General features: G+C 39.6%; 1 protein-coding gene across 9 annotated transcripts in view; it reads right to left on the reverse strand.

Annotated features, from left to right (window-relative positions):
* The window catches only part of ST3GAL3 (ST3 beta-galactoside alpha-2,3-sialyltransferase 3), a 184,169-nt gene that overhangs the window by 91,773 nt on the left and 64,434 nt on the right, over positions 1–27,962 (reverse strand). For all 9 annotated transcript variants that reach the window (XR_014221310.1, XM_082228914.1, XM_082228913.1 and 6 more), the window contains one exon: positions 17,291–17,383. Coding sequence is in view for 8 of the 9 variants with exons in the window: in XM_082228914.1 (XP_082085040.1) it covers positions 17,291–17,383 (93 nt within the window). In the remaining variant the exon portion in view is untranslated. The remainder of the gene's footprint in view (positions 1–17,290; positions 17,384–27,962) is intronic.

The raw sequence follows: 27,962 nt of genomic DNA on the forward strand, positions 1-27,962 counted from the left end.
GAAAAGGATGTCCTTTCTTTTGATGTGGAACCCAGGAATACTCAGAAGACACAGTTCTGACCTTTACAAAAACAATTATTATTCTCTCTCATTCTTTTTCAGCACACACAAAGATACATACTGTGTTTCTTCAGGGAGAGATAATCTTCTCACTGACACATTGAGATGGCAACCAAGATAGGACACTATAACCTTAGAATAACAACAGTTTTAATGTTCCACAAATATTTTTAGTTCCTGCAAATACCCATTAAAATCGTAGCTTAATGGAGTTTCACTTGTAGTTCTGTGCACAAGGCAAATATAAAGAATTAAAATGAGTGATTATGTGGTAAAAGCTCTTTCTCTTCCCCATGACAATATTCCCATTGCCGAATAAAGTGAGTCATGGCAAACTGCTTATGTTCTTATAAAGAAACAAATACAAGAAAAGTGACATCACAGCATTACATAATTAATATTGAAAAGAAATTTCTCTTTCAAAAGTTTATCATCATAGGAATATAAAAACAGCCTGCTGGATCAGGCCAATGGCCCATCAAGCCCAAATGCAGTCACACCACTGATCTGCATAACAGCTTAATGTTTTTGGCTAATTGTGTATGATGGTGTCCTGGATAGGGGTAGAAGGTAGGGTTGAGTTTGAGGTGAAATGGGACACGCTGCCCCTGTGAAAATATCACTTACCTAGGTTGTGTGGTGGCAGCGCAGACTTCTGGCAAGATCATGAGAGATCTTGTTGGAAGCTGGTGCCAATGCCAGTGTCCTTTCCCCACCAGTGGTGGAGATGGCAAGATGGTTGGGGTGCCCACAGGGATGCTGCCTCAGGGGTGTCTGCTGAGTGCCAGCCGTAAGTGAGTCTAAGGCTGAGCAGAAGATCTGAAATCCAGGTGTATATGAATCAGGCAAGTTATCTTCACTGGACCCAAACAGCCAATAGGAACAAGTCTATTACCAGTGTTCTATGTTCCTTGCTACTACCCCTTTTGGTCAATGTTTCCTCAAGGAGCTCTGAGAGCCCAGTGTAAGACTAGGGATAGTTCTCACTCCATACTACTCTATGTGAGAGGATTTTAACTTTTCTTCAGGAATGGAGCCGAATCCTGCAGGTGCCATCGCACATTACTGGTCTGGAAGCCTTCCTCTATGCTCAGCATGCCAACTGCCACTTCCCTTGCTGCCTGCCTTCGCATGCGCTCTCTCTCTCTCTCTCTCTTTCTCTCTCTCTCTTTTTAAAAAACGACCCTTTGCATCTATATAAAAAAGTAACCGCCAAGTTAAATAGAATCTTTGCAGTATACATAGGTTTACAGAATTTTTATATAAACATGTACACAAGCCTCAACTGTGTATATGGAAAAGTCCTCATCAATAAACAATATTGTAAATTAACACAGGTATAGACTGTTTCGGTTTACTCAGTCCTGTTGCATAATTTACTTTTAATATTTTATTGCATCAGTTACTTCTTGTTTCCAACATTCAGATTTCCTATGATTGTTCATTTTTCTATGGTTATATCTTTTATTTTAAAACATCAGTTTATTTCCCTCTTGAGGCACTTCTTAGGTACATAAGGTGAAATACACAGAGGAACACATGTGGAAATACACAGAGGAACACATGTGAAAAATGTTAAATCCAAATGCAAGAAGTATGAGTATTTTGCATTCCAGCATAATACTCTTCACATGTATTTCTCCATGAATGAAAAAAGTTATACAGAATCAGTCCTAAAATACCTGTCCCAAATGAAGACTGTTCCAAAATATCCCCTGCAAAGCAAATCTGACCAATTGGATTTTTTCCTTACTGAATTCTTTTGAAAACTGTACAAGACAGTGCAGAATGCATAAGGGCTAGATTTCCTTGCCAAGTACTTGCTATTTATTGCCTGTTTGATTGCATTATGGAGACTTAGTAAAGCCAAAGCCTATTTCTGGCATTTCCAAGGTACATTCCAGAATTGTTTAAGATGGAAGGACATCAAACTATAGTTCTGAGATAATTATCAAGCTCATTGCTGTATAATGTTTACGCATCCAGAGTAAACAATGCAACATAGCAAAGTTGTAGACACAGCTACATGCTCAAGCCACAGAAACATAGGAAGGGTGAGGGAATCCATACTGTACATCTAACAAACAAGAATAAAAAAGAGGGTGTGTACGTACCATACATCTAAAGCACATGGCTTCCCCCAAAGAATTATGGGAACTGTAGTGCAATTCCCAGCATTCTTAGCACTGTGATTGTTTGGGGGAAATAATATGCTTTAAATATATAGTGTACACACAATAAGAAAGATTACAAAATAAAAGTTTATCTTATATTGTGGCAAAGATGCTATGTCCTTCATTTTTGAGATACAGATTTGTATCCATCTAAGTTGTACTCAACACAGACCCACTAGAATTAATGAGCCTAAGTTAGTCATGTCCATTCATTTTAACAGATCTATATAGAGTACAACTAATAATAATATTGGCTACAGCCCACACCACTTTGATGTGACTATCCAGTAAAACATACAGGAACACAGAAGTTCAAGTTAGCTATCATTACAAATAGCTGTTGATTAGAGTTGACAGCCATTCATTATTCTAAGTTTTTTTTGTTTTTTCATTTGATTCTACAAAGAAAGTTGAAGATGGGGTGGTGCACTTCAGATCATGGCACTGCAGCAAATGTTGAGTTAGGAGTGGTAATTTTTAGAAAAGGACATTATTTTTGGAGTTCTGTCATTTGTCACAGAGACTCTACCTATGCCTTGTGCTCAATCTGTGGTATTATGCAATTTATTTGCTTCTGAGCCTCACTGTTTTGCCTTCTATAAAATGGATGCTGTGTTGTAGCTGCAAAGGAATGTCAAAGGCGTGGCTTGGTGTTGGTCAAGTCACTGTCCCCATTCAGTCCAGTACTGTTTCCAAAAGCTGTCAGCCAAATACTTCTGAAAGCTTAAAAGAAGGAAATGTGAGTAACAGAACCCCTCAGCTTGCCCATCCTCAGAATTTGGCATTCAGATATGAAGTTGTAAGAAGTTTACTTTTGGGAGGCACCAACTGGCTCTTGTTTATATGTCTGATCGAGTCCTGTGACTATCTATGTAATTTGACTTCATTTGCAGTGCTGCATTTATTATCTGGTCCTGGTGTAACTTGGAAGACTAGTATGTCAAATTGATCAGCATCCCATTAACCCAAGCTGAGCACTCTCAAGGATTGGGAATTACCCCAAGCATCAAAACAGACCTGTCCCTGAAAGATCTGAGTCATCATGGAATGAAACACACAGTACTTACGTAGATTCACGGGAATCTGGACAGTTTGCACTACACCATTTGTAAATACACTAGATTAACTCCACCAACATGTTTTTACTTTGCTTTCCTCCTCCATCTACACTCAGCTGTTATCCTGCCTATGCTCTGAAGCAAGTACATCAAGGTAGGGGAAGAAAACCAGGGGCTCAGAGTTTCATGAGCCTTCCTAATGTGTGCCACATTGTGGTGAGAGAAACGGTGTAGCAGCATGGTGAGATAAGGTCAAGAAATGCAGGAAATGAACTATTATTTTTTAATAAAAATCAAGCACTGGATTCAACTAAGTGGTTGTGTTAGGGGGAGCCAGCAGAATGAGTCCCACTAGCACAATGGGGCTCCCCCCCCCCCAAATTGGCTCTGGGGAGTCAGGAGAACTCCCTGAACAGTGTGTGGGAAAAGGAGAGAGGAGATCGTTCCATCTGTCAAGCAGAAATTCTTGAGCTAATGATCATGATAGCACAACACTAAATTCCTCCCCACGAGTCCTCCGCTTATGCTTTTACTCCACAAACTTCTTCCAATTGTTAAAGTGATTATCTAGACACTGCATCAGAACTAATTGCCTCAAATTATCTATACTTATGAACCAACTACAGTGGTACCTCAGGTTACAGACGCTTCAGGTTACAGACTCCGATAACCCAGAAATAGCACCTCGGGTTAAGAACTTTGCTTCAGGATGAGAACAGAAATCGTGTGACGGTGGCGTGGTGGCAGTGGGAGGCCCCATTAGCTAAAGTGGTACCTCAGGTTACGAAGAGTTTCAGGTTAAGAACGGACCTCCAGAACGAATTAAGTTCTTAACCCGAGGTACCACTGTATTTATTTTAGTCAGCAGAGAATACAGATTTGGGAAGTGAGCAAAATTATTATTATTATTTTCATTTCCATACTTCTTTCTAATTTTAAGGAAAAAATATCAAAGTGGTTTACAACCTACATTAAAAGATAAAATAAAACAATCTGGAATAAAACTTTCCTGAAGAAAGTCAAATATAAAGTATACATTCAAAGGAACATTATGAATAGGAAATTAAATATTATCTTAAAGATTTCAAAACAAAACACTACGAAGGATGTCACCTCTTTCAAATGACCAACTCTATAAAATATGCTACATATTATTATTTTTTTACAGGGGCGCTGGAAAGCTAACAGCACCACTCATATCACTCATTAAGCTCTGTAAAACCATTGACATGGCAGTATGCATCAGGAAAGCAACAGAACGAGGGGGGATTGAAAATGCATCTCCTAAGAGATTGGCTGCATCATTTGTCAATTTAAACATATTTTGGCAATGAAATCTGAAGAGAGAGAGGAAAGAATTCTACAGATCAACCACTTTCTGTATCTTATTGAATTTACTTGAGTCTATTTTAGCTGCTACCACTCTAAACTTTTCTGAACCCAAGGTGACCTTCAAAAAAATAAGCTGAAAAGGCTTCCAGCATATACAAACAGATCCTAAAACACACTGTTGGGAACAAACAGTCCTTGGAAAAGGGCAAACAATCTCTATAATAAACCAAGAGCAATTAATTTTGATGGGAAAAACTGGCTAATTCAATTCAGTGGGGCAAGCAGGTTACCAAGACAAGGAATAACTTTGCTTCATGAAGGCAATAGCTTAACAGAAGTTAATGACTTATTTGGAAAGGAACCATACAGCTGAATTAAGAATACAGCATTGATAGCATTTTACTGGTCTTTTCCATACACCTACGAATACACACACAACACACACCAGGGTACATTACAATTACACACACATTACAATTACAGACTGATCTGGACATAAGTAGTCCATACCTTGCGTATTCACTAATAAGTCCTGAATCTATCTCATCAAACCAATGTTTTACCAAGGAGGTTATGAAGGATTTCATAGCTGCAAACACATAGATCCATGAGAACAATCAAGAGCAGATCATTGGAAGTGAGCTACAGATTTATTCCAGTGTACACTGAATCCTGTGCTTAAACCTTGTGCTCACATAAAAAAAGCTTTTCTTTCCTGGAAATGTGTGGAAATCAGACTATTTGATCTGGTATGTGGTAATGTGTAGTTCCAATCACAGTCCAAGCTTCCCTGGGGAGCAAAAATAGCACAGAGGGAGCAAGAGCCCAATTTTACAAACAGTATTTCATCTCTTGTGAAGATGTAGATTCTTTCTAAACAAAAGTTGGCTGAAAATTTCTACCACTCTTCTCCAGGACCTGTAGGTTTCCTAGAAATTAGACACCTTTTCTGTCAACTAGAACATATTCAGTCCTTGACTGCTTCAGACAATTATAATAAAATAAAATAAAATAAAAACAAAAATAGTCTAGCACTTCACTATAGTAGCCTAATCCACACATAGACTGTTGAACATAAATCAAGAGCAAATAATCTGCCAGCACCTGTTCTGATGTGCCAGATTGCTAGGTCACTTTAAGGATGTAGAAAAGAATCTATCTACCCTCTGTCCAAGAAACAGGAAAAAAATTCTTCATAACATTTGAACAGAAGCTGAATGGGCGGCCAGGGAGACTAAACTACACTACGTTGCAAGAGAAAACAGCTGCACCAGCTTTCAGTACTCTTCTCAGGGTATTTGTCAGCACTAAACCTAAACCTAAACCCACCTGAAATCTAAAGGACAAATTTCACACACACACACACACACACACACACACACACACACACACACCCCTTCAAACAAAGGTTAAGAGAAACATAAAGGTCGCTGTCCAAAGTACTTGCGCTGCAATGTAAGAACAGAAAAGAATAGGTTGCTTTTGTGCAGCAAGCAGTGGGACAAAGCTCAGAGCACACATGTGCAGAAGGCAGCTCTGAAGTCTCTCATGGCCTTGCATACATATCAGCTCTCTACCACTTCTGGGAAGAGTTTGCAATGTGTTTATAGGATGTGAAACACTCTCTCCCAAACACAAGGCCTCTTTCATGATTTTAATAGTCATTTAATTAAAACAAATAAATTCAACACTATTAACGGACTACATTTCTGTTGACAGGCAAGGCATCCAATTTCAACTGCATCAAGTAGAGGTTTAGAGGAGCGATGTCCCTAATGATTTAGAAGGAAATCAAAATTAGACACATGTAGTCATTTAAGCTGGAATGCAACAGCAGTCGGACCAGTCAGAACTTTTCCCAATTCTCCTAGATTAAAAATCTTCACAGGCAGGGATTTTGGAACAATAAAACTCAATGAACAGGTAAGCCAGCATCTCTAACCAGGGAAGTATCCTGCTTCTGCTATTCTTTACTTATAAGTTTTCCCCATACTTTTTATACTGTTGCTGAACCTAGACTAGAAGGAGAAAGCAAATATCAAAGGAAAAAATGTGTTACTTTAAAGCTTAAGCCCATCCTGCAAATACAATTATTTTGAAATGTATATCAGCCTTACATCATATGAAATTACAGGATCAGTGAGCACAATGAAATAAAAGTCTTTGGGTGGAGATTAATGGGTAAACACAAGTCTGCTAGGAGAGCTGAATGCAAGAAAGGAAAAAGTGAAATTATGTTTTCCCTCTGCTCAAATCTGCAGTGGTCAGCTCTGCTTTATGGAGTACACATTGAGTATTCACTAACCATAAGAATGCAATAATATAATGAACAGTCTTAATTTAAAAAAATTACATGAACTGCTACCAGGTCACTGAGGTGTTGCTGGGATGATCACCACATGTTTCCTTCATATCTTCTGAAGAAGTTTGGGATCAGAGGCATTAGTGAGATAATGAAGAGCTCCTTTGGTCAGGGAGCTATAAACACATCTGAGGGCTCATCCACACTTCCATTTGCCCCACCACCTTCCCCTAGGAAAACCCAGTTTAGCGCTGTATTAGAACAAATTGGTTTTTCCACGGACTGCTTTCTGTTGGCCAATGGCCAGCAGGTAATGGCTTTTTCCACCTGCCTTGCCCCACCCTACAGCCCTAGGAGCTCTCATAAGGGAGCTGTTTCCAGAGTAAGAACTGTGAGGGAAGAGAGACTGTTTGTCATTAGGGGGTGGCTGGTTTCACCTGTGCTGCCCCACCTCCAGCCTGAAAAACCTTCAGAAGGGAGTTGCTGCCACGGGCATTATGTGGATGTGTATTTTAATGAGCTGAACAGTGAACAATTATGAGTCATGGGGGTGTGGGGAGTGTGCATATGAATTTAACAGTGCTTAGTTTATTTTTTGGCTATTTTGTTAATGTTGTTAATAACGCTGTATTGATTTCACAGATGATTTGTTAATTATTCTATAAGATTTATGCTGTATTTGTGATATTCTATTATGTTCCATCATGCTATTCTTATTTATTGTTTATAAGCTGCTTTAGGAGTCATTTGAATGAAAAGCAGCACAGAAGTATAATAAATCAATTCAATCAAATCAATTGTTCTGAAAATATAACATTCAACCAGCTGCTATTCTCCTTAGAATGTCTCTCTTCATCAGAGCATATTAATCTATGTGGCCTTTCCCCAGATAAATTCAAAAAAGTTCTTGGGGACAGCAGGGTACAGAGCCAACAAAACAAACCATGACTCAAGCCAACTCTTGCCTTACACTAGGTTCTAAGGCATTATCTTACACTTCAGACTAAGGGACAAAACAACGCTGTCGGCACTTTATACTGCATACTCTCCAAAGGCATGTACACCACATTGTGAAAACAATATCCCAACATCATTCACTGTTATTCATTTGTACACTGTAAGTAGATAATTCACCTGGTACTATTTTTTTTTTTTTTCATTATCACAAACCCAAAGACGACCCAAACCTCTAGACTTTTGTCTTTGCTATCACCAGCAATTTGTATTATCTGTTTGTGTTACCTGGGATTTCTCCCCTTGTAGTTTTACAACTCATAAAAAACAGAAACTTTTATATTTCATTCCCCCTCTGGAGATCTCTAGAAGCATTCCTTCTCATTTACCTGATATTCTTCATCCTAGAACCCTTTCATTACTTAATATTCCATCACTATGAAATATTCCATCACCTGTGTTACAGGAAAAACCATTATATACAACAAGAAACTGGATTTCAAAATCAAGTCATAATTACTGAAGTAGATATGAGATCATTAGAATCACAACGTTTTGGATAGTTACAGTAGGAAATGAATTCATATTCACTGCAAAAAGGACTAGGTGGAATTCAACATTATGCTCTACTAATGCTTCCATCTGTGCAAGCATTGCCAGATGCAACAATTCCCCCTTGCCTCCCCCAAAACACTCTGTTATGGAGGTTTTCCAGAACCCTCCCAAGTCAATTCTGGAGGCATGGAGTTCAGAGATGGAGGAAGCTCCTTAGTGCAAGCAGAAGTCATTGCAAAGGCTTCCACTGACAGGGCTGGTTAGGTGAATACCACCCTTTGTTCCCATATGAACCTGCCCACTTTTCCAGATGATATTCAGAGGTCCTGAGGATGTGGCTTAAGGCACCAGGTCAATTGGCAGACCAACCTTGCATTACAAAGATGCATGCAAATGTGACATGAAGGCTGACAAACAACCGCAGTGCCTAGAGACAGTCAGGTTGTACATCCATAGCATAGAGGAGGAATGACGCCATGGTGCATCTGCAGCAGTACCAGCACCAGACACCTTCATCTGCCCCAGCTGCAACAAAACATGCCCGTCCGGTATCAGTCTCTACAGCCACAGCAGGTGCTGTAACCTTCCAACAGTTAGACTTAACCTCCAAAGGCACACTCTCCCACTGTCTCCCAAGACAAAGAACACCAACTAGGTATTTCAGGTACCTTTGCATTCAGAGGTTATAGGGGGAGCGACCAAATAATGGGCCTTTTGTAGTGGTGTAAGGTAAAGGAAAAAGTAAAGGGCCCCTGGACGGTTAAGTACAGTCAAAGGTGACTTTGGGGTGCGGTGCTCATCTCATTTCAGGCTGAGGGAGCCAGCGTTTGTTCAGAGACAGCTTTCCGGGTCATGTAGCCAGCATAACTAAATCACTTCTGGCACAACAGAATACTGTGATGGAAACCAGAGCACATGGAAATGCCATTTACCTTCCCGTTGCAGCGGTACCTATTTATCTACTTGCACTGGTGTGCTTTCAAACTGCTAGATTGGCCGAAATGTAGTGGTGTACTACTTGTTGGAATGCTCCCCCCACAGATACATGCTTGGTGCTTGCTTTGTTGATCTTGAGGTGCCATGCTAAGAGAATTTCTCCTAAGATTTGGGTGTCTATTGTGCTGTTTTTACTGGCACTACTACTTTAAGGATAGGTATCTCCTTTTATAATTTAGAATTGTTTATTTGAATTTAGAATTTTAGGTTGTTATTTTAATTTATTTCTATTAACTGATACTTATGTAAAAGTAAAAAGAAACAAGCAAACCTGTTAGCCACAAAAGGCAGGATATACCATATTTTTCGCTCTATAACACGCACCCAACCATAACACACACGTAGTTTTTAGAGGAGGAAAATCCGTAGGCATGCTACCCGTAGGCATTCCCTCCATAACACGCACAGACATTTCCCCTTACTTTTTAGGAGGAAAAAAGTGAGTGTTATGGTGCAAAAAATACGGTAAATATTTTAAATAACTAAATGCAACATTTCAAGTCTCTGCAATGGAAAGTCAAATTACAGGTACAGGCTTCCAAGTCTGGGATTCTAAGAACATCTCTTTCTTAGAAGAGCAGCTAAACACTTCAGCTATATGCAAAGCAACATTTTCTGATATGAATGTAGATTTTTATAGTCTTTTCTTACAGATAATAGCTATCTTTCCCCTCCATTCTAATTAAAACTGATCAGTGTCAAAATAAGCCACAAATCCAAGACCCCTCTGTATTCCACAAAAAGAGTTGAACACTTTGCCTAATTTTCTCTCTCTTTCTCTGGAACTAACATGGAAATGTGCTGAACAAACCTAGCAGTTTTATTGTCTAGATACTCTCACCACTAGGCAAAAGTCCAAGCTCTAGAAATAAACAGGCAGATTCCCCTCTGAGTATATTTTGTGCTATTTTTATCAGTTCTGCTGATCCTGGCCTTGTCTCCAGTTATGTTCATCACTCTCACAAACAAAGCATGGTATACCACAAGTGATGTAAACTACAGGGCATGATCACTCTTCAAGTGAGTATAATCGTGTCTTTAGATGTTGAGTAGAAATTGCTGTTCAAAATAATGGCTTAATACCCAGGAAATTTAAATCTCACCTGAGTTTTGAATTCACTGAGCTCTTAAGCAAGCCATTACCCTCAGGCTCAGCCCTCTTTCTGTAATATGGGCATGAACACTATTACTGAGATTATGTGTATGAATCTTACTCCTAACACAAGATTGACAAAACAGATTGTAAAAAAAAATGACCTGGTTTGTGTAACGCGGTGCTATCTGTTCTATTAATCAGTCAACACCTGCTTGCACCATGTGAATATTTACTCGGAAGGAAGTCCCACTGTATTCAATGGGACTAGCTCTCAGGTAAATGTTCATAAAATTGCTGTCTTTTCCTTGTCAAGTTTCACAGTTTGACACAGGCCCAAGCCGGGGGGGGGGGGTAGCCCCAGGCCTTAGAGGGCTAAGCTGGCCAGGGTGGGGTGGGGGTACTGCTAGGGGCTTGCTGGTCTTACGCTGTCATACACAAGACTCCCGACTCAAGCCTCGGGCAAACGCTTTGCAGGCCTCGTTTGAAATCACAAAATAATTATGGAAAACCTAGGAACAAGGAATAAACTGGGTGTGATGAAATGTTGGTAAGCAGCTCACAACACTTTAGAATAGCAGCATGGAATTTTGTGGTGCTCTGAACTTCCATTTACCATAACACAACAGAACATATTTTGAACATGTCCAGCTATAATTGCATCTTTCATCTGGGGATTTAATGTGATTAGTTTGACTGAACACAGAGATTAAGTAGCATTAAGCACAGAAAAGGGAGGAAATGTGCCTGTATTAAACTTCAGTACAAGGAGACAATGGCTCAGGAGCCGAGAAAATTCCATTCCAAGTTATGACTTCAGTCTAAGGTAGCCATCAGCCTTCTGTCACTGTTATTTGCAAATTTCTCAGTTATGACCACAAGTGTCAGTGGAAAGCCCAATAAAACTGGAGACTCCCTTAATGGTTTCTGCTGTGGTATATGCTCTCCAGACTAAACAAAGCCCATAGTAGGCACTTCTGAGAACATCCATATCCAAACGCTGTAACATTTTCAGAGAAAAAGCATCGTTCAATCTCCAGAGAGCTTAGCATAAGCCTCCCAACTGCAACCTGTAAACAACTTTCTACAGATATTAGATGTCCTGCACCTATTCATAGAGTTTGTAATATTTATACTAAAAAACCCTTCATTTACACCCCAATACTGAACAAAATAATAGATTCCATTAATTTGCGTTATAAGCATTTTCCAGTGTGTATGGCTAGAATCATAGCTTTCCAACTGCTTAATAGGTTCTGAGTGCTGTGTAAAAAGGCAAGTCAAAATGGAAAGTAAGATGCTTGGGAGGAGGTCTAATTGGCTGGAGAGGGAGTGCCATTGTGGCACAAGTGTGTCCATAGACTCCCCTCTGGCACCCATGGAAAGTCCCTTAATTTTAAACAAGAGAGAAGGGACTTCTTTTCTCCCTTCCACTGCAAGCAGTCCCTCATTACTTTGTTTGGACTTGCTCACCTCTTTTAATGCAAGCACGCTTGCTTCTGCCATTGACTTCTGACTGGATGTCCTACCTTCTATTTTGGATCTTAATCAAATAAGGGGGGGAGGGTATTCTGTGAGGAAGTGGCAGTGGATGGAAAATGGAAGACATTCTCCATTTGTCTGGGCTTCCTCTTCCTAGCCTGTCCACCCACTTACTTTTGCTTGTAGGCAGCAGCAGAACTGGGCTCACCAGGCCTCTTTGGCACAGAGTGGGGAGGGTGGAGCAGGGAGGATGATTCTTCCGTTTGCCCACCCACATTATTTTGTATCAATAGCTGCCTCAACACTTCAGCATGATAAAAAGTTATGAGGAGTAAAACAATCTGCCACTCATTAATCTAGGCTGGGCTAATCAACTTGAAAGACGGTTTGTTTTATTTAGGGCCAGATTCGATTCAATTCAATAGTTGCACCAGTAGGAGTTAGAGCAACAGAGGTTCCCTCCTCCACACCGGCTCTGGGGGTCAAGAGAACCTCCAGAAGAAAGCACAGGGGGAAGAGAGGGGAGATCATTCCACCAGGCAAGCAGAAATGCATGTACTGATGGAAAAATCATATTAGAGCAATGATTAATTCCAGCCCAACTAATTAACTTATTATTTGGAGGGGGGGGGAGAAAATGATCGAGGAACTATTGCAAGTGTGCAGCAGATAATAACACAAAGCTGCAGGGTGTCTCTCTCAATAGCAAAAGCGATTCATGTCTTTTCAACTGCATCAATATTTAGGACTCATGGTGGTGATGTTCAATAAACCAGAAGCTGAAGACGTGATGATGGTTGCTGATGATAACATGGCTATTAAAGTGTATTAGACAAATTCATGGCTATTAATATGTTAGAGAAAGTGTACCTCTGAATAACAATTGCTGGGAATCATAAGTGAGGAGAGCACTATTGTACTCAAATCTTGTTTTCAGTCTTCCCATAAGCATCTGGTTGGGCATTGTGAGAACAGGACTAGATAGGCCTTTGGCCGGACCCAATATCATTTTTCTTATGCTCTTATTACAGAAGGAAAAAATAATGAATCCATGATCCACTCGGTACCTGCAATAGCTGCTATTGTTTTTACCCCACCCCCGAATTTCCTTTATCCTCTTCCTGGCTATATTTAAGTCATTCTTCAGCAGTGGTCTGTGCTACTCTGATTGACTAGATTGAATGTGCATAACTTTCTTTTTTAAAACACAGGATCAGTCCCTAACTGCCATCAAATCACAGAACACATCTGTCTCTATGGTCTGAATAATAAAAGTCTCAGATTTTTGCTTCCCATGATTTTTATGTTTCAGTCTAGGGAGATAGATAAGATCTAGATGGTAGTTGTTGGGTGCGTTCTCATGTAATAGTCATGCAAATGCAGGGATATGTCATTTGTGTGCTGTGAATGTGTCAATGTGACTGGGTCATACTTTCCAGTAAACTTCATGGCTAAGTCAGGGTTTGACTTCTGCAAACGTGAACCCTTAACAACATGGACTATTTGTCTTCTAGTTAAATGTATGCTTCCATTATTTTCTCTAGTTTGGTATTAAATAGTCTGCCAGCACCGCTGAGTAAAAACTAGATAAAACAACAACACCATGATCATTAATATCAGTGGTTGTTTATCATCCTAATGAAGAGTACTCAAAAGTATTTTTCTAGCATTTTAAGCATTAGTTGGCTGATATAAACAGGTACTGTGTCTGTTTTCCCTTTTTTGAGAACCAGAAATTCTCAGCCAGTAAAACTGTAAATCTCCACTAATTCATCAACCTGGAAAAGAGAGTATTTCATATTCCTTGGCTCTCTCACTAGTATGTCATCAAATAAGGATACCGTGCACTAATTACTAGAGGGGGCATCACTGTTAATTAAATCCTTCTATACTGCAGAAGGTAGAAAAGCAGGAAAAGCAGAAAACAAGTCCTAGAATCACAAGGGGGGGAGCAAGGGTCATGCAAGGAAGATTACTATGCAACATAATCAGTATAAAACTGTCAAAACAGACTAATTCATGAATGGACACACCCTCCCTCCCTTTTAAAATTACTAAGGCTTTGGTAAAATAGGCGATAGTATTAAGCTGAACATTTTATATTAACTGAAAGAATTAATATCTACAGCAGAGACTGCTATCTCAGTGGAGAGGAGTTGAGTTAATTTGCAAGGACAACTGGAGCCTTTGAACTTAACTGGGGCTTTAAAGCAACAAGCCTGTCACCTCACGCTTAAAAAAAAAAGATACTTGCTGAAACTGAACTGAAGGAAAAGAGATCACATTTTGTGAAGCTGCCACGGGCACATAATGAAAACCAAAGTGTGAAGAAACACAGAAACATTTCATATATATCATTTTGAAATGTTCCAGGTTTTAATTTAAATGTGATACCTAATACATATGGAAGTTTCCAAAATGCAATAATTAAAATAATTGCTCACCATAAATTAGCTCCCCCAGAACTAAGGCCCCACCATGACAAATTTCAGCATCATTTGTCTTTTCCAACACATACTGAACTATCATCAAGAACAAACGTCACAGCCAGATAGCAGCAGGCTTACAGCATCTATAGTTGAGAAACAGGAACTTTGCCATATATGGATGTGAGGCAATGTGCAGACAGAAAGGACCTTTCTCCATTTTGGTCTTCTTCTGGAAAGATGGGCTCCCTGCAAAGTATGCCTGAACATAGGTACCAACTCCCTGCCCTGGGGCCCTGGGTATCTGAGCACCCACAAAATTCCCCATGAAGGGCCCGGGCATCCACAAGGTCTATGGCAGGGCCATGCACGCTGCATGGCATCCACAACCCTTGGTACCCACAGTCACGGGGCCAAACTGGCACATCTGTGCCTGAGCAATGTCATTCTCCAAGCATCTGCCAACCTAACAGTACCTTAGCAAACCTGAAAACTGAACAGGTAACTAAGAACAGAGGGAGAATAAGGAGGGGACATAACAGGGGGCGACTCCTGGTGTCCCTGCCTACTCTCACTCCTAAGTAAGACAACAGAGAGGCTCCAATGACCATTGTGCCAGACTCTCCCATATCCATCAAGAGGAATAAGCAATATACGGATAAGGCAAAACTACGTCTCTCCTTAGTGTCCATGGAATGTACAAGGCAAGTTTCATCTTGTGTAAAACATGCCCTCAAAAATTCAGTCTCCCAGAATATTCTGCAACATCCACCTCTCAGAAGTTGCACCTGCAATCAAGCAAGCATCTTATAATGCCTCATGAAAATATGAACTGATCCCTAAGTGGCTACTCTATTGATTTCCTTTCTGAAAGCTCAAACCCAAATGCTAGTAGACGCTGCTCATCCTTTAAGGGAATATATCATAATACCCTGCAGGGACTAGACCATGTGAAAAACAAACAAAATATTTTAGCTGCAGTTCATTCATTTTCACCTTTGTATTCTTGTTATAAAAGAAGTGTGTCTAGACATTCCATTGTTGCACCCATAACCTAGGTTTAGCTCCTAGCTTTCATATCTCAGTTTCTAACACTGCAGCAAAGCAGACACATACTGCCAGCAGGATTTCACTCTGCAATCTCCCATGCACATCAGGCAACTGGACACACATTTTCAAAGTCTGTCTAGTGTACCCTAACAGCAGAATATAATTTTTTAGCACAGAACTCCAGAGCCCCTTTTCATAGCAACCAGATTACATTTTACTGAATTATACTCAAAACGGGATATAAAAGTGAAGACCATCTTTTGACCCTACACATCTGTACATTATTCACTGCTGATACACAGTGAATATAGTCCTGAAGTCACATTATAAAACCCAACATTACCCATACTTTGTTGAATTCATCTCTCAATAAATCCACATGTACACTGAGAAATGCTACTGGAACAACTTCATAATGAGTTATACATGTTTTGTCTCCTTTTAAAACAGGAGACCAGAAGCTCTTGACTTATGATGCGAATGCTCTTTGTTATTTCCACACAACTGTGAACTACAAAATGGCAGGCAGGCAGGCAGGCAGGCAGGCAAACAGGCAGGCAAACAGGGCTTGTACACTGGTACATAACTGCAGCTTGTTTGTGGGCAGAAAATCCTCAGGGTTAGGAAGGGCTTTGTTGCATTGTGTACTGTATACCACAGGCATATTCCATAGGACTGGAGGCCCTTGTATTAAATGTGGAAAGCCAGACCCCTCTTCCCGAAGAAAGTCAAAAGCTATTCAGCAATCCAACTCTCAGATGAGCAAAGGCCTCCAATTTAGAATGATCTTTTCAATGAACAAGGACACAGCAACAAGCCATTTAAAGCCAAACAGTGAATACTGGTTTCTGCCTTTCAGCTCCTGAAATCTCTTGCATGCTGTCAGATATACACATATATTTGAGAATCACCAGCGTCATCATACTATAACATGGTTCTATTTTTATCCAAGAAACAACTTTCTTTATAAGCAAGGCAGACACACACACACACACACACACACACATACAAACTACTTGATGACTGCAGAATCAAGTGAAGAATCATATATGCTTCTAAGAACCTAAAATGGACTGGATGGTGGACAAGGCAGCTCCTCTTCAATTCAAAGTCATTTGGCACCCACAAGCACATCTCCCCTTCACTAGCAGTTAGCATACAAAAAAGATTACGGTAAGTAACTAGCCTTTCATAACACCTACAAATTAGGTACTTGGGGCAGTTCCCTCACTCTGCCCGCTGGGAGGGTCAGTCTTGTGGGCACAAATCAACCTATCTTTATCAGTGCTATTCTAGGCAATCTAAAAAGATGGAATGCATAAAAAAGGGAAATGGGAAAGGAAGAGAAACAATACATGAATATTCAGACACAGTTGCATATTATTAAATGCTGTAAAGGATGGCAAATATGATAAGAAATTATGAATGTATGACCAGTGAAATTTATATTTTGGAATTAATCAGTACTGTTTGTCCTCCTGTTTCAAGGTACAGTTTTAGATTATGAAATATGTTGATTTTGCCCATAAATTAGGTAGTAACTCTTAATGACATGAGGAGATGATGTTTTAAATCTTTCAAAATTTGTTAAGTGGCTTTGATTATGGCTTCACAAAACTAGCTTATTTTATGTTACTGTAACATACGTCCCTGATAATTTATAAATCACTAAGAATATAGTCCCCCAAATCTCTAAATTACGATATTACCTTAATCATCGTCATCATCATCGTACCACAAACAGGGGAAAATATTATGGTAGGAGTAAAGGTCTGTAATGCACAAACCTGAAGGCACAGGTAACTTACTTTGGGAAGATGGCAGTCATGAGTGCAGATGCATATCCAGGCTTGCAAACCCCCTCTGAGATGTTAGCATACTTTGATGCTAGTTCTGGAGACCTGTGAAGAAAGAAAAAGAATCAAGCTAATCCTGTATAAGAAATGTCAGCTGTGTCACCTTTTATCAATTGTTTTTCCTCAAATAGTTAAGAGCAGCAACAGGGGGGAAGCAATATTAAACAAGTAAGAATGTGATAGCATTGAGCACCTAATATGTTCCCAGCCATTATAGGACTTTAGACACCAAGAAAGGTAAAGAAAGGGATCTCATATGCTATTTTAAACTTGAACTTTCCAAAAAAGATGGAGGTAAGTAGCAACAAAGAATCTCTTGTCAGACTATTTTTCTGTTGCATGACAGATCTACATGCCTTGTGAAGTTACTATTTGCAGAGCAAGTCTAACCAAATTACCACAAATTTCTACCAGGCAGTGTGGGAATGGAGGCAGTTGACATTTCTCTATCACAGGCGCAACATTGTTTCCCAAGTTCATTTTCTAATTGCTCGTCCTCTCTCACAATCAATGGATATGTCTTTACATTCTAAGAAAAAGCATTGTGGTTGAGCAGCTAATGTTTCTGCTAAGCCTGAGGAGAATGAAGTACTTTTAAACAGCCACTTGCTATGTGAGTCAAACACACTGGATTTTGTGTCTACCATTTTATCACCAAAAACTCCCAAGTTACCATACTTAACTCTTAGGGGCTACATATGACAACCTTTATAATTGTAGCTATTGGGGGCACTAATTTCTGCCTTAATTCCTCTCCTTTCAAGGTTTCATTGACAAATACAAAAAGAATATTGGCCACATAATAATTGTAACCTGTTACTTATATACCTTTTGTAAAATGGTTGTTCTTTCAGCGAAGCAGTTGGAGCCACTCTATACCTTTGGATAGGTTTGGATTTAAACCTGATCCTGAGTTATCAACACCAACACAAATTAACAAATCATAGGTTTCTTTCTTTCTTAAGATTTAAAGTAGTAAGAAAGCAAAGCAATCTCTCAGGATCACAGTTACCACAGCAACTGCACTTCTGATTATATGTGCTCCATCTCAACCTGTATAAATATTTAAACCACCATCTTTAATAAAGCTGAAGGCCAGCTAAGGTATCGCAGCATAACTTTTCCCCAAATGCAGTGCAAAGCCTGACTGCATGTGCAGAAAGCAGCACTATTCAAGAGAGAGGTCGTTCTTTGAGGAAGTCTTAGCAGAATCTATACACGACAGACATTTTCATTGTTCAAGACAATACTGAATGGCATATATAGGTAGCGAATAGAACTGAAGTTAAATTTTTATTTTAGATTTTGCCCTGGATAGTGTCCTATCTATAATACAAATATTCCAGAAATAACAGAGTGGGGAGCATCAGTGTACAATAGAAATTCAGATTTTGGGAGGAAATTGGGTTCTCTGCCTTGTGTGAGTGGGGTACAAGTGAAAAGTCACCACTGGATACAACCATTATGTTATGTGCTTTCATTATTTAAAGCCCATACAACTGGGAATATCCTTCTATTTGAGGACCTAAAACCAACAAAGAAAAAAAAGCCATTAACACCACGTCCTATTATCCATTCAAAATGTCTACACTGACACAAAATATGTAGCACAATGCATAAAGATGTATTCCCCTAGCCTGTCCGTAAAGTTTTCTAAAAAATTAAATTCAAAATGCCAAAGTATATTCTGTACGGATCCTAAAAAGGATTAATATCCTTGAGTAAATCCTTTCTTGACTAGTGATGACTTGCTGGTGCCATACTAGGAACATATGTGCTCATGTACCATAAAACCCACAATTACTCCCAAAGTCATTGAAGTCAGAGACAAACTTATTAAACTTTTTCAAATGTAGTAAAGGTTTGTGTTCCAAAGTGCCACAAGCAAGGCTAGGCTTGCAACCCAACCACAGCTGCCAGATCCATTTGCTTAGCACTACTCATACCTCATTCTGTAGATATACTTGGGTCAGTCTTGCATAGTTTTTCAAGCACTGTTCTCTTTATCTGGGAGTATTTATTTGTCTAGCCCTATTAACCACTACAGATCTCAATCTTTATTAAACTATCACAAAGACATTCACAGCCAGCTTTGAAAACTTACGTAATACATATAGCTAATAACCTGAACCACATCAGAGAAAACGCCGCAGAGGAAGGAAAAGACTGCTTCCCCACAGCACCTTGAAGGCATTATGCAACCGGGACAGTCATATATCAAGGTGCCAAAGGAAGGATATTTCAGACAGATCCTCACAAAGAGCCAAAACCCAGCCATGGATTCCAAACCATGTACACTAATATTTTACATTAATGTAAAAAAGATACACTAGCATCTTATGACATTAATTAAAACATTTACAGTACAGTATTACCACTGTCAATTGTAAATGGCACCACAACAGTACAAAGCAGATTACAATAACTAAAGATAAGAACAACCTAGTGATTCCTAACACTTTGATTCTTTGCTATACTTACACCCTGATTCTATTTTCCTTGTCAACAGATAAACTTCTCTAAGTGTTCTTCCTTTTTGAATAGTACCTTTGATACCTTCTAGCTCCCTAAAGCAGAAGAAACGCTAAATACAATACTGAATAGTTTTGAAATCTTATCAGCTATGCAGTCCCATGTGCTAGGACTGGAGACTTTTTCAGCTATCCTCATAGCTGTCAACTTACAGATTTGAAAATAAGGGACCAGCAGCCTTGAAAATAAGGGACCAGCAGCCAAAAGAAGGGACCTGCAGCCTCACCTGTTCCAGGCACTCCAGTATTCCTGTCCTCCTGCAGTCTGGTCAAACTCATGCTGGTAGCTTCGACAACACTGACCAACCAACTTTGTAACCAGAGGTTCAACTGAATAGAATCTGAATCACATGCACCACAAGGCCTATGCAGCCTCAACTTAAGATGGCTCCCCGGCCTGGCTTTGCACTGCAAAGTTTGCAGCAGCACGTGCAACAAAATGGCGTCCAGCATTCAAAAAACCCTTCAGCTTGCATTAACTAGCCACACACAAGGCATGCAAGCTCCACCCCCCAGTCATTCTTAGACTTCTTATTGGGTGAGCAACACAACCAAGCAACACAGTTGGAGCCTCCCTCCTCCCTGGCCAGCAGGGAGGGAGGGAGAGGAGCTGCTTCCTTTGAAATTTAAGGGACATCATTTAAGGGACATTTAAGGGACATCCATCAATAAGGGACAGCAGCGGGACATAGCGCTGGAATAAGGGACTGTCCATTCAAATGAGGGACACTTGACAGCTATGGCTATCCTGTTTAAGTGGGACAGTGTTGACAACCAGGTTGCTCACCGGGGCAAGATGGTTTGTGCACATAATACCAATCCTGGTCGGACTGCAGCCAGACTGTTTCTGGGCCCAATTCAAAGTGCTGGCTTTGATCTATAAAGCTTTAATGGCTCAAGACTGCCTCACTCCACATGAACTGACCCAAACACTACAATCATCACCTGAGGCCCTTCTTTATGTTCCGCCTAAATGAGAGGTCCAAAGGTTGACAACATGAGAATGGGCCTTTTTGTGGTGGCTCCTCATTTGTATAATGCTCTCCCCAGGGAGACTCACCTGGCGCCTTCATTACATATGTTTAGGCATCTGACGAAATTGTTTCTCTACAACCAGATCTTTGGCTATTTAAACAATCTATGGCCTCTCTCTCTCTCTCTCTCTCTCTCTCTGTGTGTGTGTGTGTGTGTGTGTTGGTTTTCTTTGTTACTATATTACATATTTTTGTATTTTTATATTGCAAATCATGCTGTGATCCTCAGATGAAGGGGGGTATCCATACTATAGATAGATAGTATGGATTATACATGTAAATATTTAAATATAAGTAAGTAAATATTTACTGTCACAAGAGAACCCTTTTCTGGGCCTGGGTGGTCTTAGTTACTTCCAGCCAAGTTGGGGAATAGCATCTTGGACAGCAACTGAAAAGCAGGGGTTATATTTCAAGCTAGGCCCAGCCTATTGATCACTATTCTGGGGCAGGCTGAGGCCTATTGTGATTTAGTTGAGATTCCTGCATTGCAGGGTTGGACTAGATGAACCTCGGGATCCCTTCCAACTTAGCAATTCTATGATTCTATTTTATTGTTAGCAGTATTCCTTCCCGCTGGGAAATAACATACCGTATTTTTTGCACCATAACACTCACTTTTTTCCTCCTAGAAAGTAAGGGGAAATGTCTGTGCGTGTTATGGAGCGAATGCCTGCGGGTGGCGGGGGGGATCTGGTGCAGTCGTGTGCAGAGAATCTATGGTTCCCCTTCCATCCCTCCTTCGTGGTTACAAAGCATGGATCCACATGGATCCTCAGGATTTTTGCATTGGGCTACTCCAAACTCACTGTCAGATCACATGTCTGTGGCCACAGCATGAACCACAAAAATCATATATCCACTATTTCGTTTAGAATATTTATTTTCTTGTTTTCCTCCTCTAAAAACTACATGCGTGTTATGGTCTGGTGCGTATTATAGAGCGAAAAATACGGTATATAACTAGTATCAGTATAGGAAACCAACATTTATCTCCCTTTCCTCTCGCTGTGCTTTCCATTTTTTCATGTGCTGTTTTCCCAACAGCTTCAGGCAGCTTCATCTCCCTCCACCCCATCATCAGAGGTTAAAGCCTTCTGGAGCCTGCTCTGCAAGAAACAGACTTTGGGCCTCAAGACTGGAGATTTGACACCCACTGTGTTAAACTATTTGTTTGGTTTTTGCAATATTTATTACAGATGGTTTCAGAATTCAAAGACACTTCTTTAAATATATACTTCCTTGGAACCTGTTTACAGTTTTCACCAAACAAAGCTTTTATGTCTATTCAAACTGTTTTATTATATTGCAATTATCACTTTTTATTTTATAGAAAAGCCCCCAAGTGGTGGATGATAGGCTGATTATTTGTTAAAGTAAGCATCTGGCAGGTACATCCCTGCCAATACACATTTTTAATCAGATTTTTTAAAAAAGCACAACACTTTTTAGTTTCCATTTCCATTTGCAAGCCTGTCACCATTCCTGTGTTGGGAGCTTCAAAATCAGCTCCAGCTACGCCATGTTTCCAAAGCACAAAGAATAGCAGTCCTCCCCCCTCATCCCAACAAACCTACCACTATCATATACTACACATAGGTCAAGGGCCTAACTAAGAAATCAAAGCAAATTTAATCCCCACTGCAATGTCATTTCATAATTCTAGATCTGCCTCTGACTTGCAAAATCCCATACTGGAAAATAGCTGGGATCTTCAAAGCAATAGTGAGTTACGGGGCAACCTACAAATTGCATAGTAATATAATCAGACTTCATGCAAGAGGCAAGACTCAAAAAGACACAGACAGGATGGAGATTAATGTGAATTCTATTATCTTTGAGAGGGTTGAGAGCTAATCTGCCCCAACAGCAATAGTCATGTTATCATGTTAAAACAGAAGCTACTGCCCTGCCAACACCAAACATTCTGGAGCTTTCCCTCTGGCAAATATGATGCCTATCATCCACAAACTTCATATGTGGACCAAGATGGTCTTGGTCCAGCCAGTTTTAATTGAGCTTAGAGTTATATTTCATTATTATCACAGAGTACAATTCTGTTTCACTTTTGTTCATTTTTCTTTCATGCCAGGACTCCAATTTACGATACTGTGCAAAATAATACAGCTGCATTTATATACGCACCAGTAAGCTAGAAAGAAGGCAGACATTATTGATTTAAATTCCTTGCACAATGAGTAAGGAAAGGATGAAAACAATTTATTTTAGTTATTTGTGCATGTGGTGAGCTTACACAAAGCCCAGCTCCACGAGACGCAGAGGGAAGTGGGGGCCAAAGCTGATATTAAAACTTTCTGCATTGATTTTTAAATAAAACATGTTTTAACGGCTTAATAACAAAATATTTTTATTAGTAGAATGAGCTCTAAATTTCATAAGATAATACTGAGAACAAATTAAAATGACTTATGAAGAAAACCATGGAGAAAAAATAACATAAAACCAAAACAAAGCCATGGAGTATGGCAAAATCGCTCACCAGAGCATGGGTGAACAGTTAAAGCAATTGCTTATTTGCCTGTGGGCGAGAAGAATCCTAGCCATTAAAGAATGAAAAGACATTAGTTCTTCCAGTGCATCTCCATATCAATTTGGGACCGCCCCATAATGTACATTCACTGGGGATTTGTCAGATCTGATTTAAAATACTCTTAGTGATGAGTATCTACAACCTTAACAACAGTGAAATCCAATGCATGACTACCCATGATTTAAATGGGACTTACTCTCAGGTAACTGTGTACAGGACTGGAAATTTGTTTCACACAGAGATGCCTCTAATATGTTAACCTAATATTAGTTCTGTTTTATTATATTGCAATTATCACCTCAATTTTATTCTTAATGAAATTTCTCTTTCTTATTGAGGTTATGTTTCACCTCAATTTCATTCTTTTATTACTGGATTTCTCCTTGTAAAAGCTTAAGCACTGCATATTCTATATATAATTCTGCCATTCAAAACATTGAACAAACTTCTAATCAGCCCTTACCCTAGTAGGATCTATTTCCAGTCAGTTCAATTTTGCAAATACATATCTATATATTCCATCTAGTTTATCTACATATTCTAGTAGGGGAAAACCCGCACAACTCCAAAATTAACCAAAATAATAATGGGCCTTTTGGTGCATGAGTTTACGTAATTCCTTTTGCTAAAGATAAACTGTTATCAGCAAGACAAACTTGGAACCATATAGCTCAAAGCCATTTCAAATGAAACATCTCTTGACGCACACAGTAGTGAAGAGAATAGTGTACTGGGTATAGACCGAAGAGCCTTTGATTTGAATCGCTGCTCAACCATAGAATCAGAACTACAGTTGAAAGGGACTCATAGTCATCTAGACCAACCACCTGCAATACAGGAATCTCAAAAGCATCCATGGCAAACCTCTGTTTAAAGAGATAATATGCTCCAAGATCACTGCAATAAGTGATACCTTAATTTGTTCTGGAGGTCTGTTCTTAACCTGAAACTGTTCTTAACCTGAAGCACCACTTTAGCTAATGGGGCCTCCTGCTGCTGCACTGCCGAAGCACAATTTCTGTTCTCATCCTGAAGCAAAGTTCTTAACCCGAGGTACTATTTCTGGGTTAGCGGGGTCTGTAACCTGAAATGTATGTAACCTGAAGCGTATGTAACCCGAGGTACCACTGTACAGTTAATAACAGAGAGATAAAGAAACAGAAGCAACACCACAAACCACATTGGTAGTGGAATTAAAAAAACAAAATGTCTGGTGAAGCAGGAATGTCTTCATTCACTGCTTTCCTGAAGGCTAAAAGAGTGAGCTAACCTGGCTTCTCAAGGGAGGGAGTTCCCTCTACTAACAATAAGTCCCAACCAACCTTCAAAGGGACATGGAACAAGGCCTCTTTATGTTGAACTTAGTTGGGAGAAGAGGTCCTTCAAATATCTTGGTCCCAAACCATTTTGGGCTTTCTAGGTTATAACCAGAACTTTGAATTGTGCCTGGATACAAACAGGAAGCCATTGCAATTCACATAATACGGAAGTAATATATTCCACAAAGCTGAACACAGCACTCGGCACCAGCTGTAGTTTCTGAACTTCTTTATGGGAAGCCTCACATCGAGTGCACTGCAGTAATCTAATCTGAATGCAATCACGGTATGTGTAAAAGTAGTCAGATCTGCCAAAGTATTTATTTATGCCCTCCTAAAACTTAAATACTTGTGTCTTCAGCTTCAAGTGGAAAAACACTGTTCGCAAGACCATCCCAGAAATAAGAGGCAAAGGAATCTGCTTAAGCTTTTGTTAATGCTGTGTAGGGAAGACATTTAAATAAACACTAGTAACTCAAGTTCCATGGGTTCCTAAGCTTAGGCTGCCTCCATTTTTATGGTTTTCTCGCAGTCTGGGTTGAGTTTCATTTGGGTTTGAGAGGTTGAAGGTTGTTATTTTTGGCTCTCCTCTTATTTTGGACAAAGACCTCAATTTCTACACATTTTATTTCTTACAAAGAAGTTTGCAATTACAGTGTAATATGTCCTTTCTAGTATAGATATGGGAGATATAACACAAGTATGTAATAAAACAAAGACAAATCCTCAGAGCTTGCAGAATGTCTGGAAAATGGCTGGTGGGGAAGTCCTCCCATGAGTCCTTAGTTTCAATTATGTGATCTCCCTGGAGCCAGCACTACTAAAAGTTTGTGAATGTATGTGCACACAGCACCTGACACTAACATTGCAAGTAACTAATGCAGCCACCAAATAAATACTATAGTTTATTTACTACCACACACACTATTTTAGTTAATCTGTGTGGTTTATAGCAAATCCATGTTTCTGGGCTTCAAAATACATGCTGTAGTAACGCTGCCATCTGCAATTATTTATGGAGTTGATTAAGCACAGACTGTTGATGCAAGGTTACTCTTCTAGCGACAGGCTAGACAATGGAATGACTGCCAAGTACGTTTATATGGGTCAAGAAACAGTCCTACAATCTATAGCTTCGCATAATTTACATATAGTGCCTAAAATGTCTGCCAGAGCCATTCAGCTTACAGTGTGCCTGTCAGTAAGTGTAGCAGCTGCCGATTTGATTAAAGCTTTATGTGCAAGTTACCACCCAATTAAAAAAAACCTATGAGGCTGCCCTCTTTTCTGCACCCCAACTTTTCATTTTCAGTGTGAACACAGCTTATTTGGCAGAACTTCAGCCTGACAATATTAGCCCGCATGCAGTTTCACACAGTGCTCACTCTTAATATTCCCCCCTTGATATACTGAAAGCCTCCTTTTCTCATTTCCTTTCAATTCCCATGAATTCTAGAAAATAATACCAAGCAATCATTACCTAGCTGCGAACATAACAAGTGTGACTTACGTCACATTGAACAGTACAGGCTGAACGTCAACAATGTAAAAAAAGAGGCAGAGATCACAAGAAAGAGAAAGTCATAAGCAGCCCAATGTAAAATACCACATTATATTTACACCAGTTGAATAACATCCCAAATATAGATGCATCATGGCTATGAGCCAAGGAATATGCATTATTCAAAAGCTAGTTTAACAAAAAACAGTTTCTTCATTTGTTTTATCTTTGTTGGTAAAATGATAAAGAATTCCCTGTCAGAGCTCAGTAAGCTCTGTTTCACAAAGTCATACAGGCATGGAGACACCATCACCAATTAAGGCACTGTTACAGAGTTACATATCAGCAATAGAATTCCACAGGGGCAATCACATCTACAAAACAGCCATATAATGAAACCATTTCTGTCAACAGGGTCATCAACCAGAACATAATATCCATGCAGCACCATGCCCAGATGTCTTCCACTCTGAACCTCTCCCTGCCCCAGGATTATCTTCTGCATTGAGCTCTGGAGAGAGAGATAGATTAGTTTTTAACCCTTTCCTTTGACTTTCTTGCCAATATGCGAAAATATTGTTTTCCACATTTGGCATCTTCCATTTTTGCAACAAGACACTGCTATTGCACTGGAAACATCCAGTGATTGCTAATGGATCAAAGGAAAGCATGCTATATACAGTTCCACCGGAAAACTGTGGGCTTCAATGAAAAAATGTAATATTTCATTTTTAAATCACGCACACGCGCGCACACACACACACACACCCCTCTGTTAGTAAAATCAACAATATTTGAATAATACTGCATTTCCTAATCCATTACAACAATATTTAGTTCATGTATGCTTTCTAAATGTCCAGGTAATCTATCCAAATATTTCTTTTTGGTACAACTACCCAATCAGCTATACCTGACCTGTGCAGGTACCGTATTTTTTGCTCTATAAGACTCACTTTTTTCCTCCTAAAAAGTAAGGGGAAATGTGTGTGCATCTTATGGAGCGAATGCAGGCTGTACAGCTATCCCAGAAGCCAGAACAGCAAGAGGGATTGCTGCTTTCACTGCGCAGCGATCCCTCTTGCTGTTCTGGCTTCTGAGATTCAGAATTTTTTTTTTCTTGTTCTCCTCCTCCAAAGACTAGGTGCGTCTTGTGGTCTGGTGCATCTTATAGAGCGAAAAATACGGTAGTCACCAAATTCAGAATTCTTGCTAGGTACTCAAGATTTTGAATAAATTGGAACTCTGTGTAATGCTCACTTATATCAACCATTGCCTTTTGATGGGCTGGAGTATTTAGGAATTTGGATCTAAAAACAAATTAACAAAATAACATGGACAGACTGTTGCCCCAAATTAACCTTAAATCTTATTCGTTAGCAGACATTAGATTTCTCTCGCTAGCACATCTAACATAAATGGTTGACCTCAGTTAGTGATTTGCATGAAATTGCCCAAATTATCTATTTTTGTAAATAATGTGGGGTTTTTTTTTTGTTAAAATTGTTGACAACCCCCTTCAAAATAGGTAGGGCAGATTAAAAAAATCAAATCAAATGACTATACCTTTAATTATTGACAGGAATTTGTGGTCTACATTCAGAACTTATTAGTTCCTGAAGTTTGAAATGAAGCCCAAACTGGCCTCCACAAGAGGCACTAACAAATCCTTGGCATTTCCAGTTAAA

This window comes from Podarcis vaucheri, assembly GCF_965113315.1.
Source record: "Podarcis vaucheri genome assembly, chromosome: 6".
Classification (NCBI taxonomy): Eukaryota; Metazoa; Chordata; class Lepidosauria; order Squamata; family Lacertidae; genus Podarcis; species Podarcis vaucheri.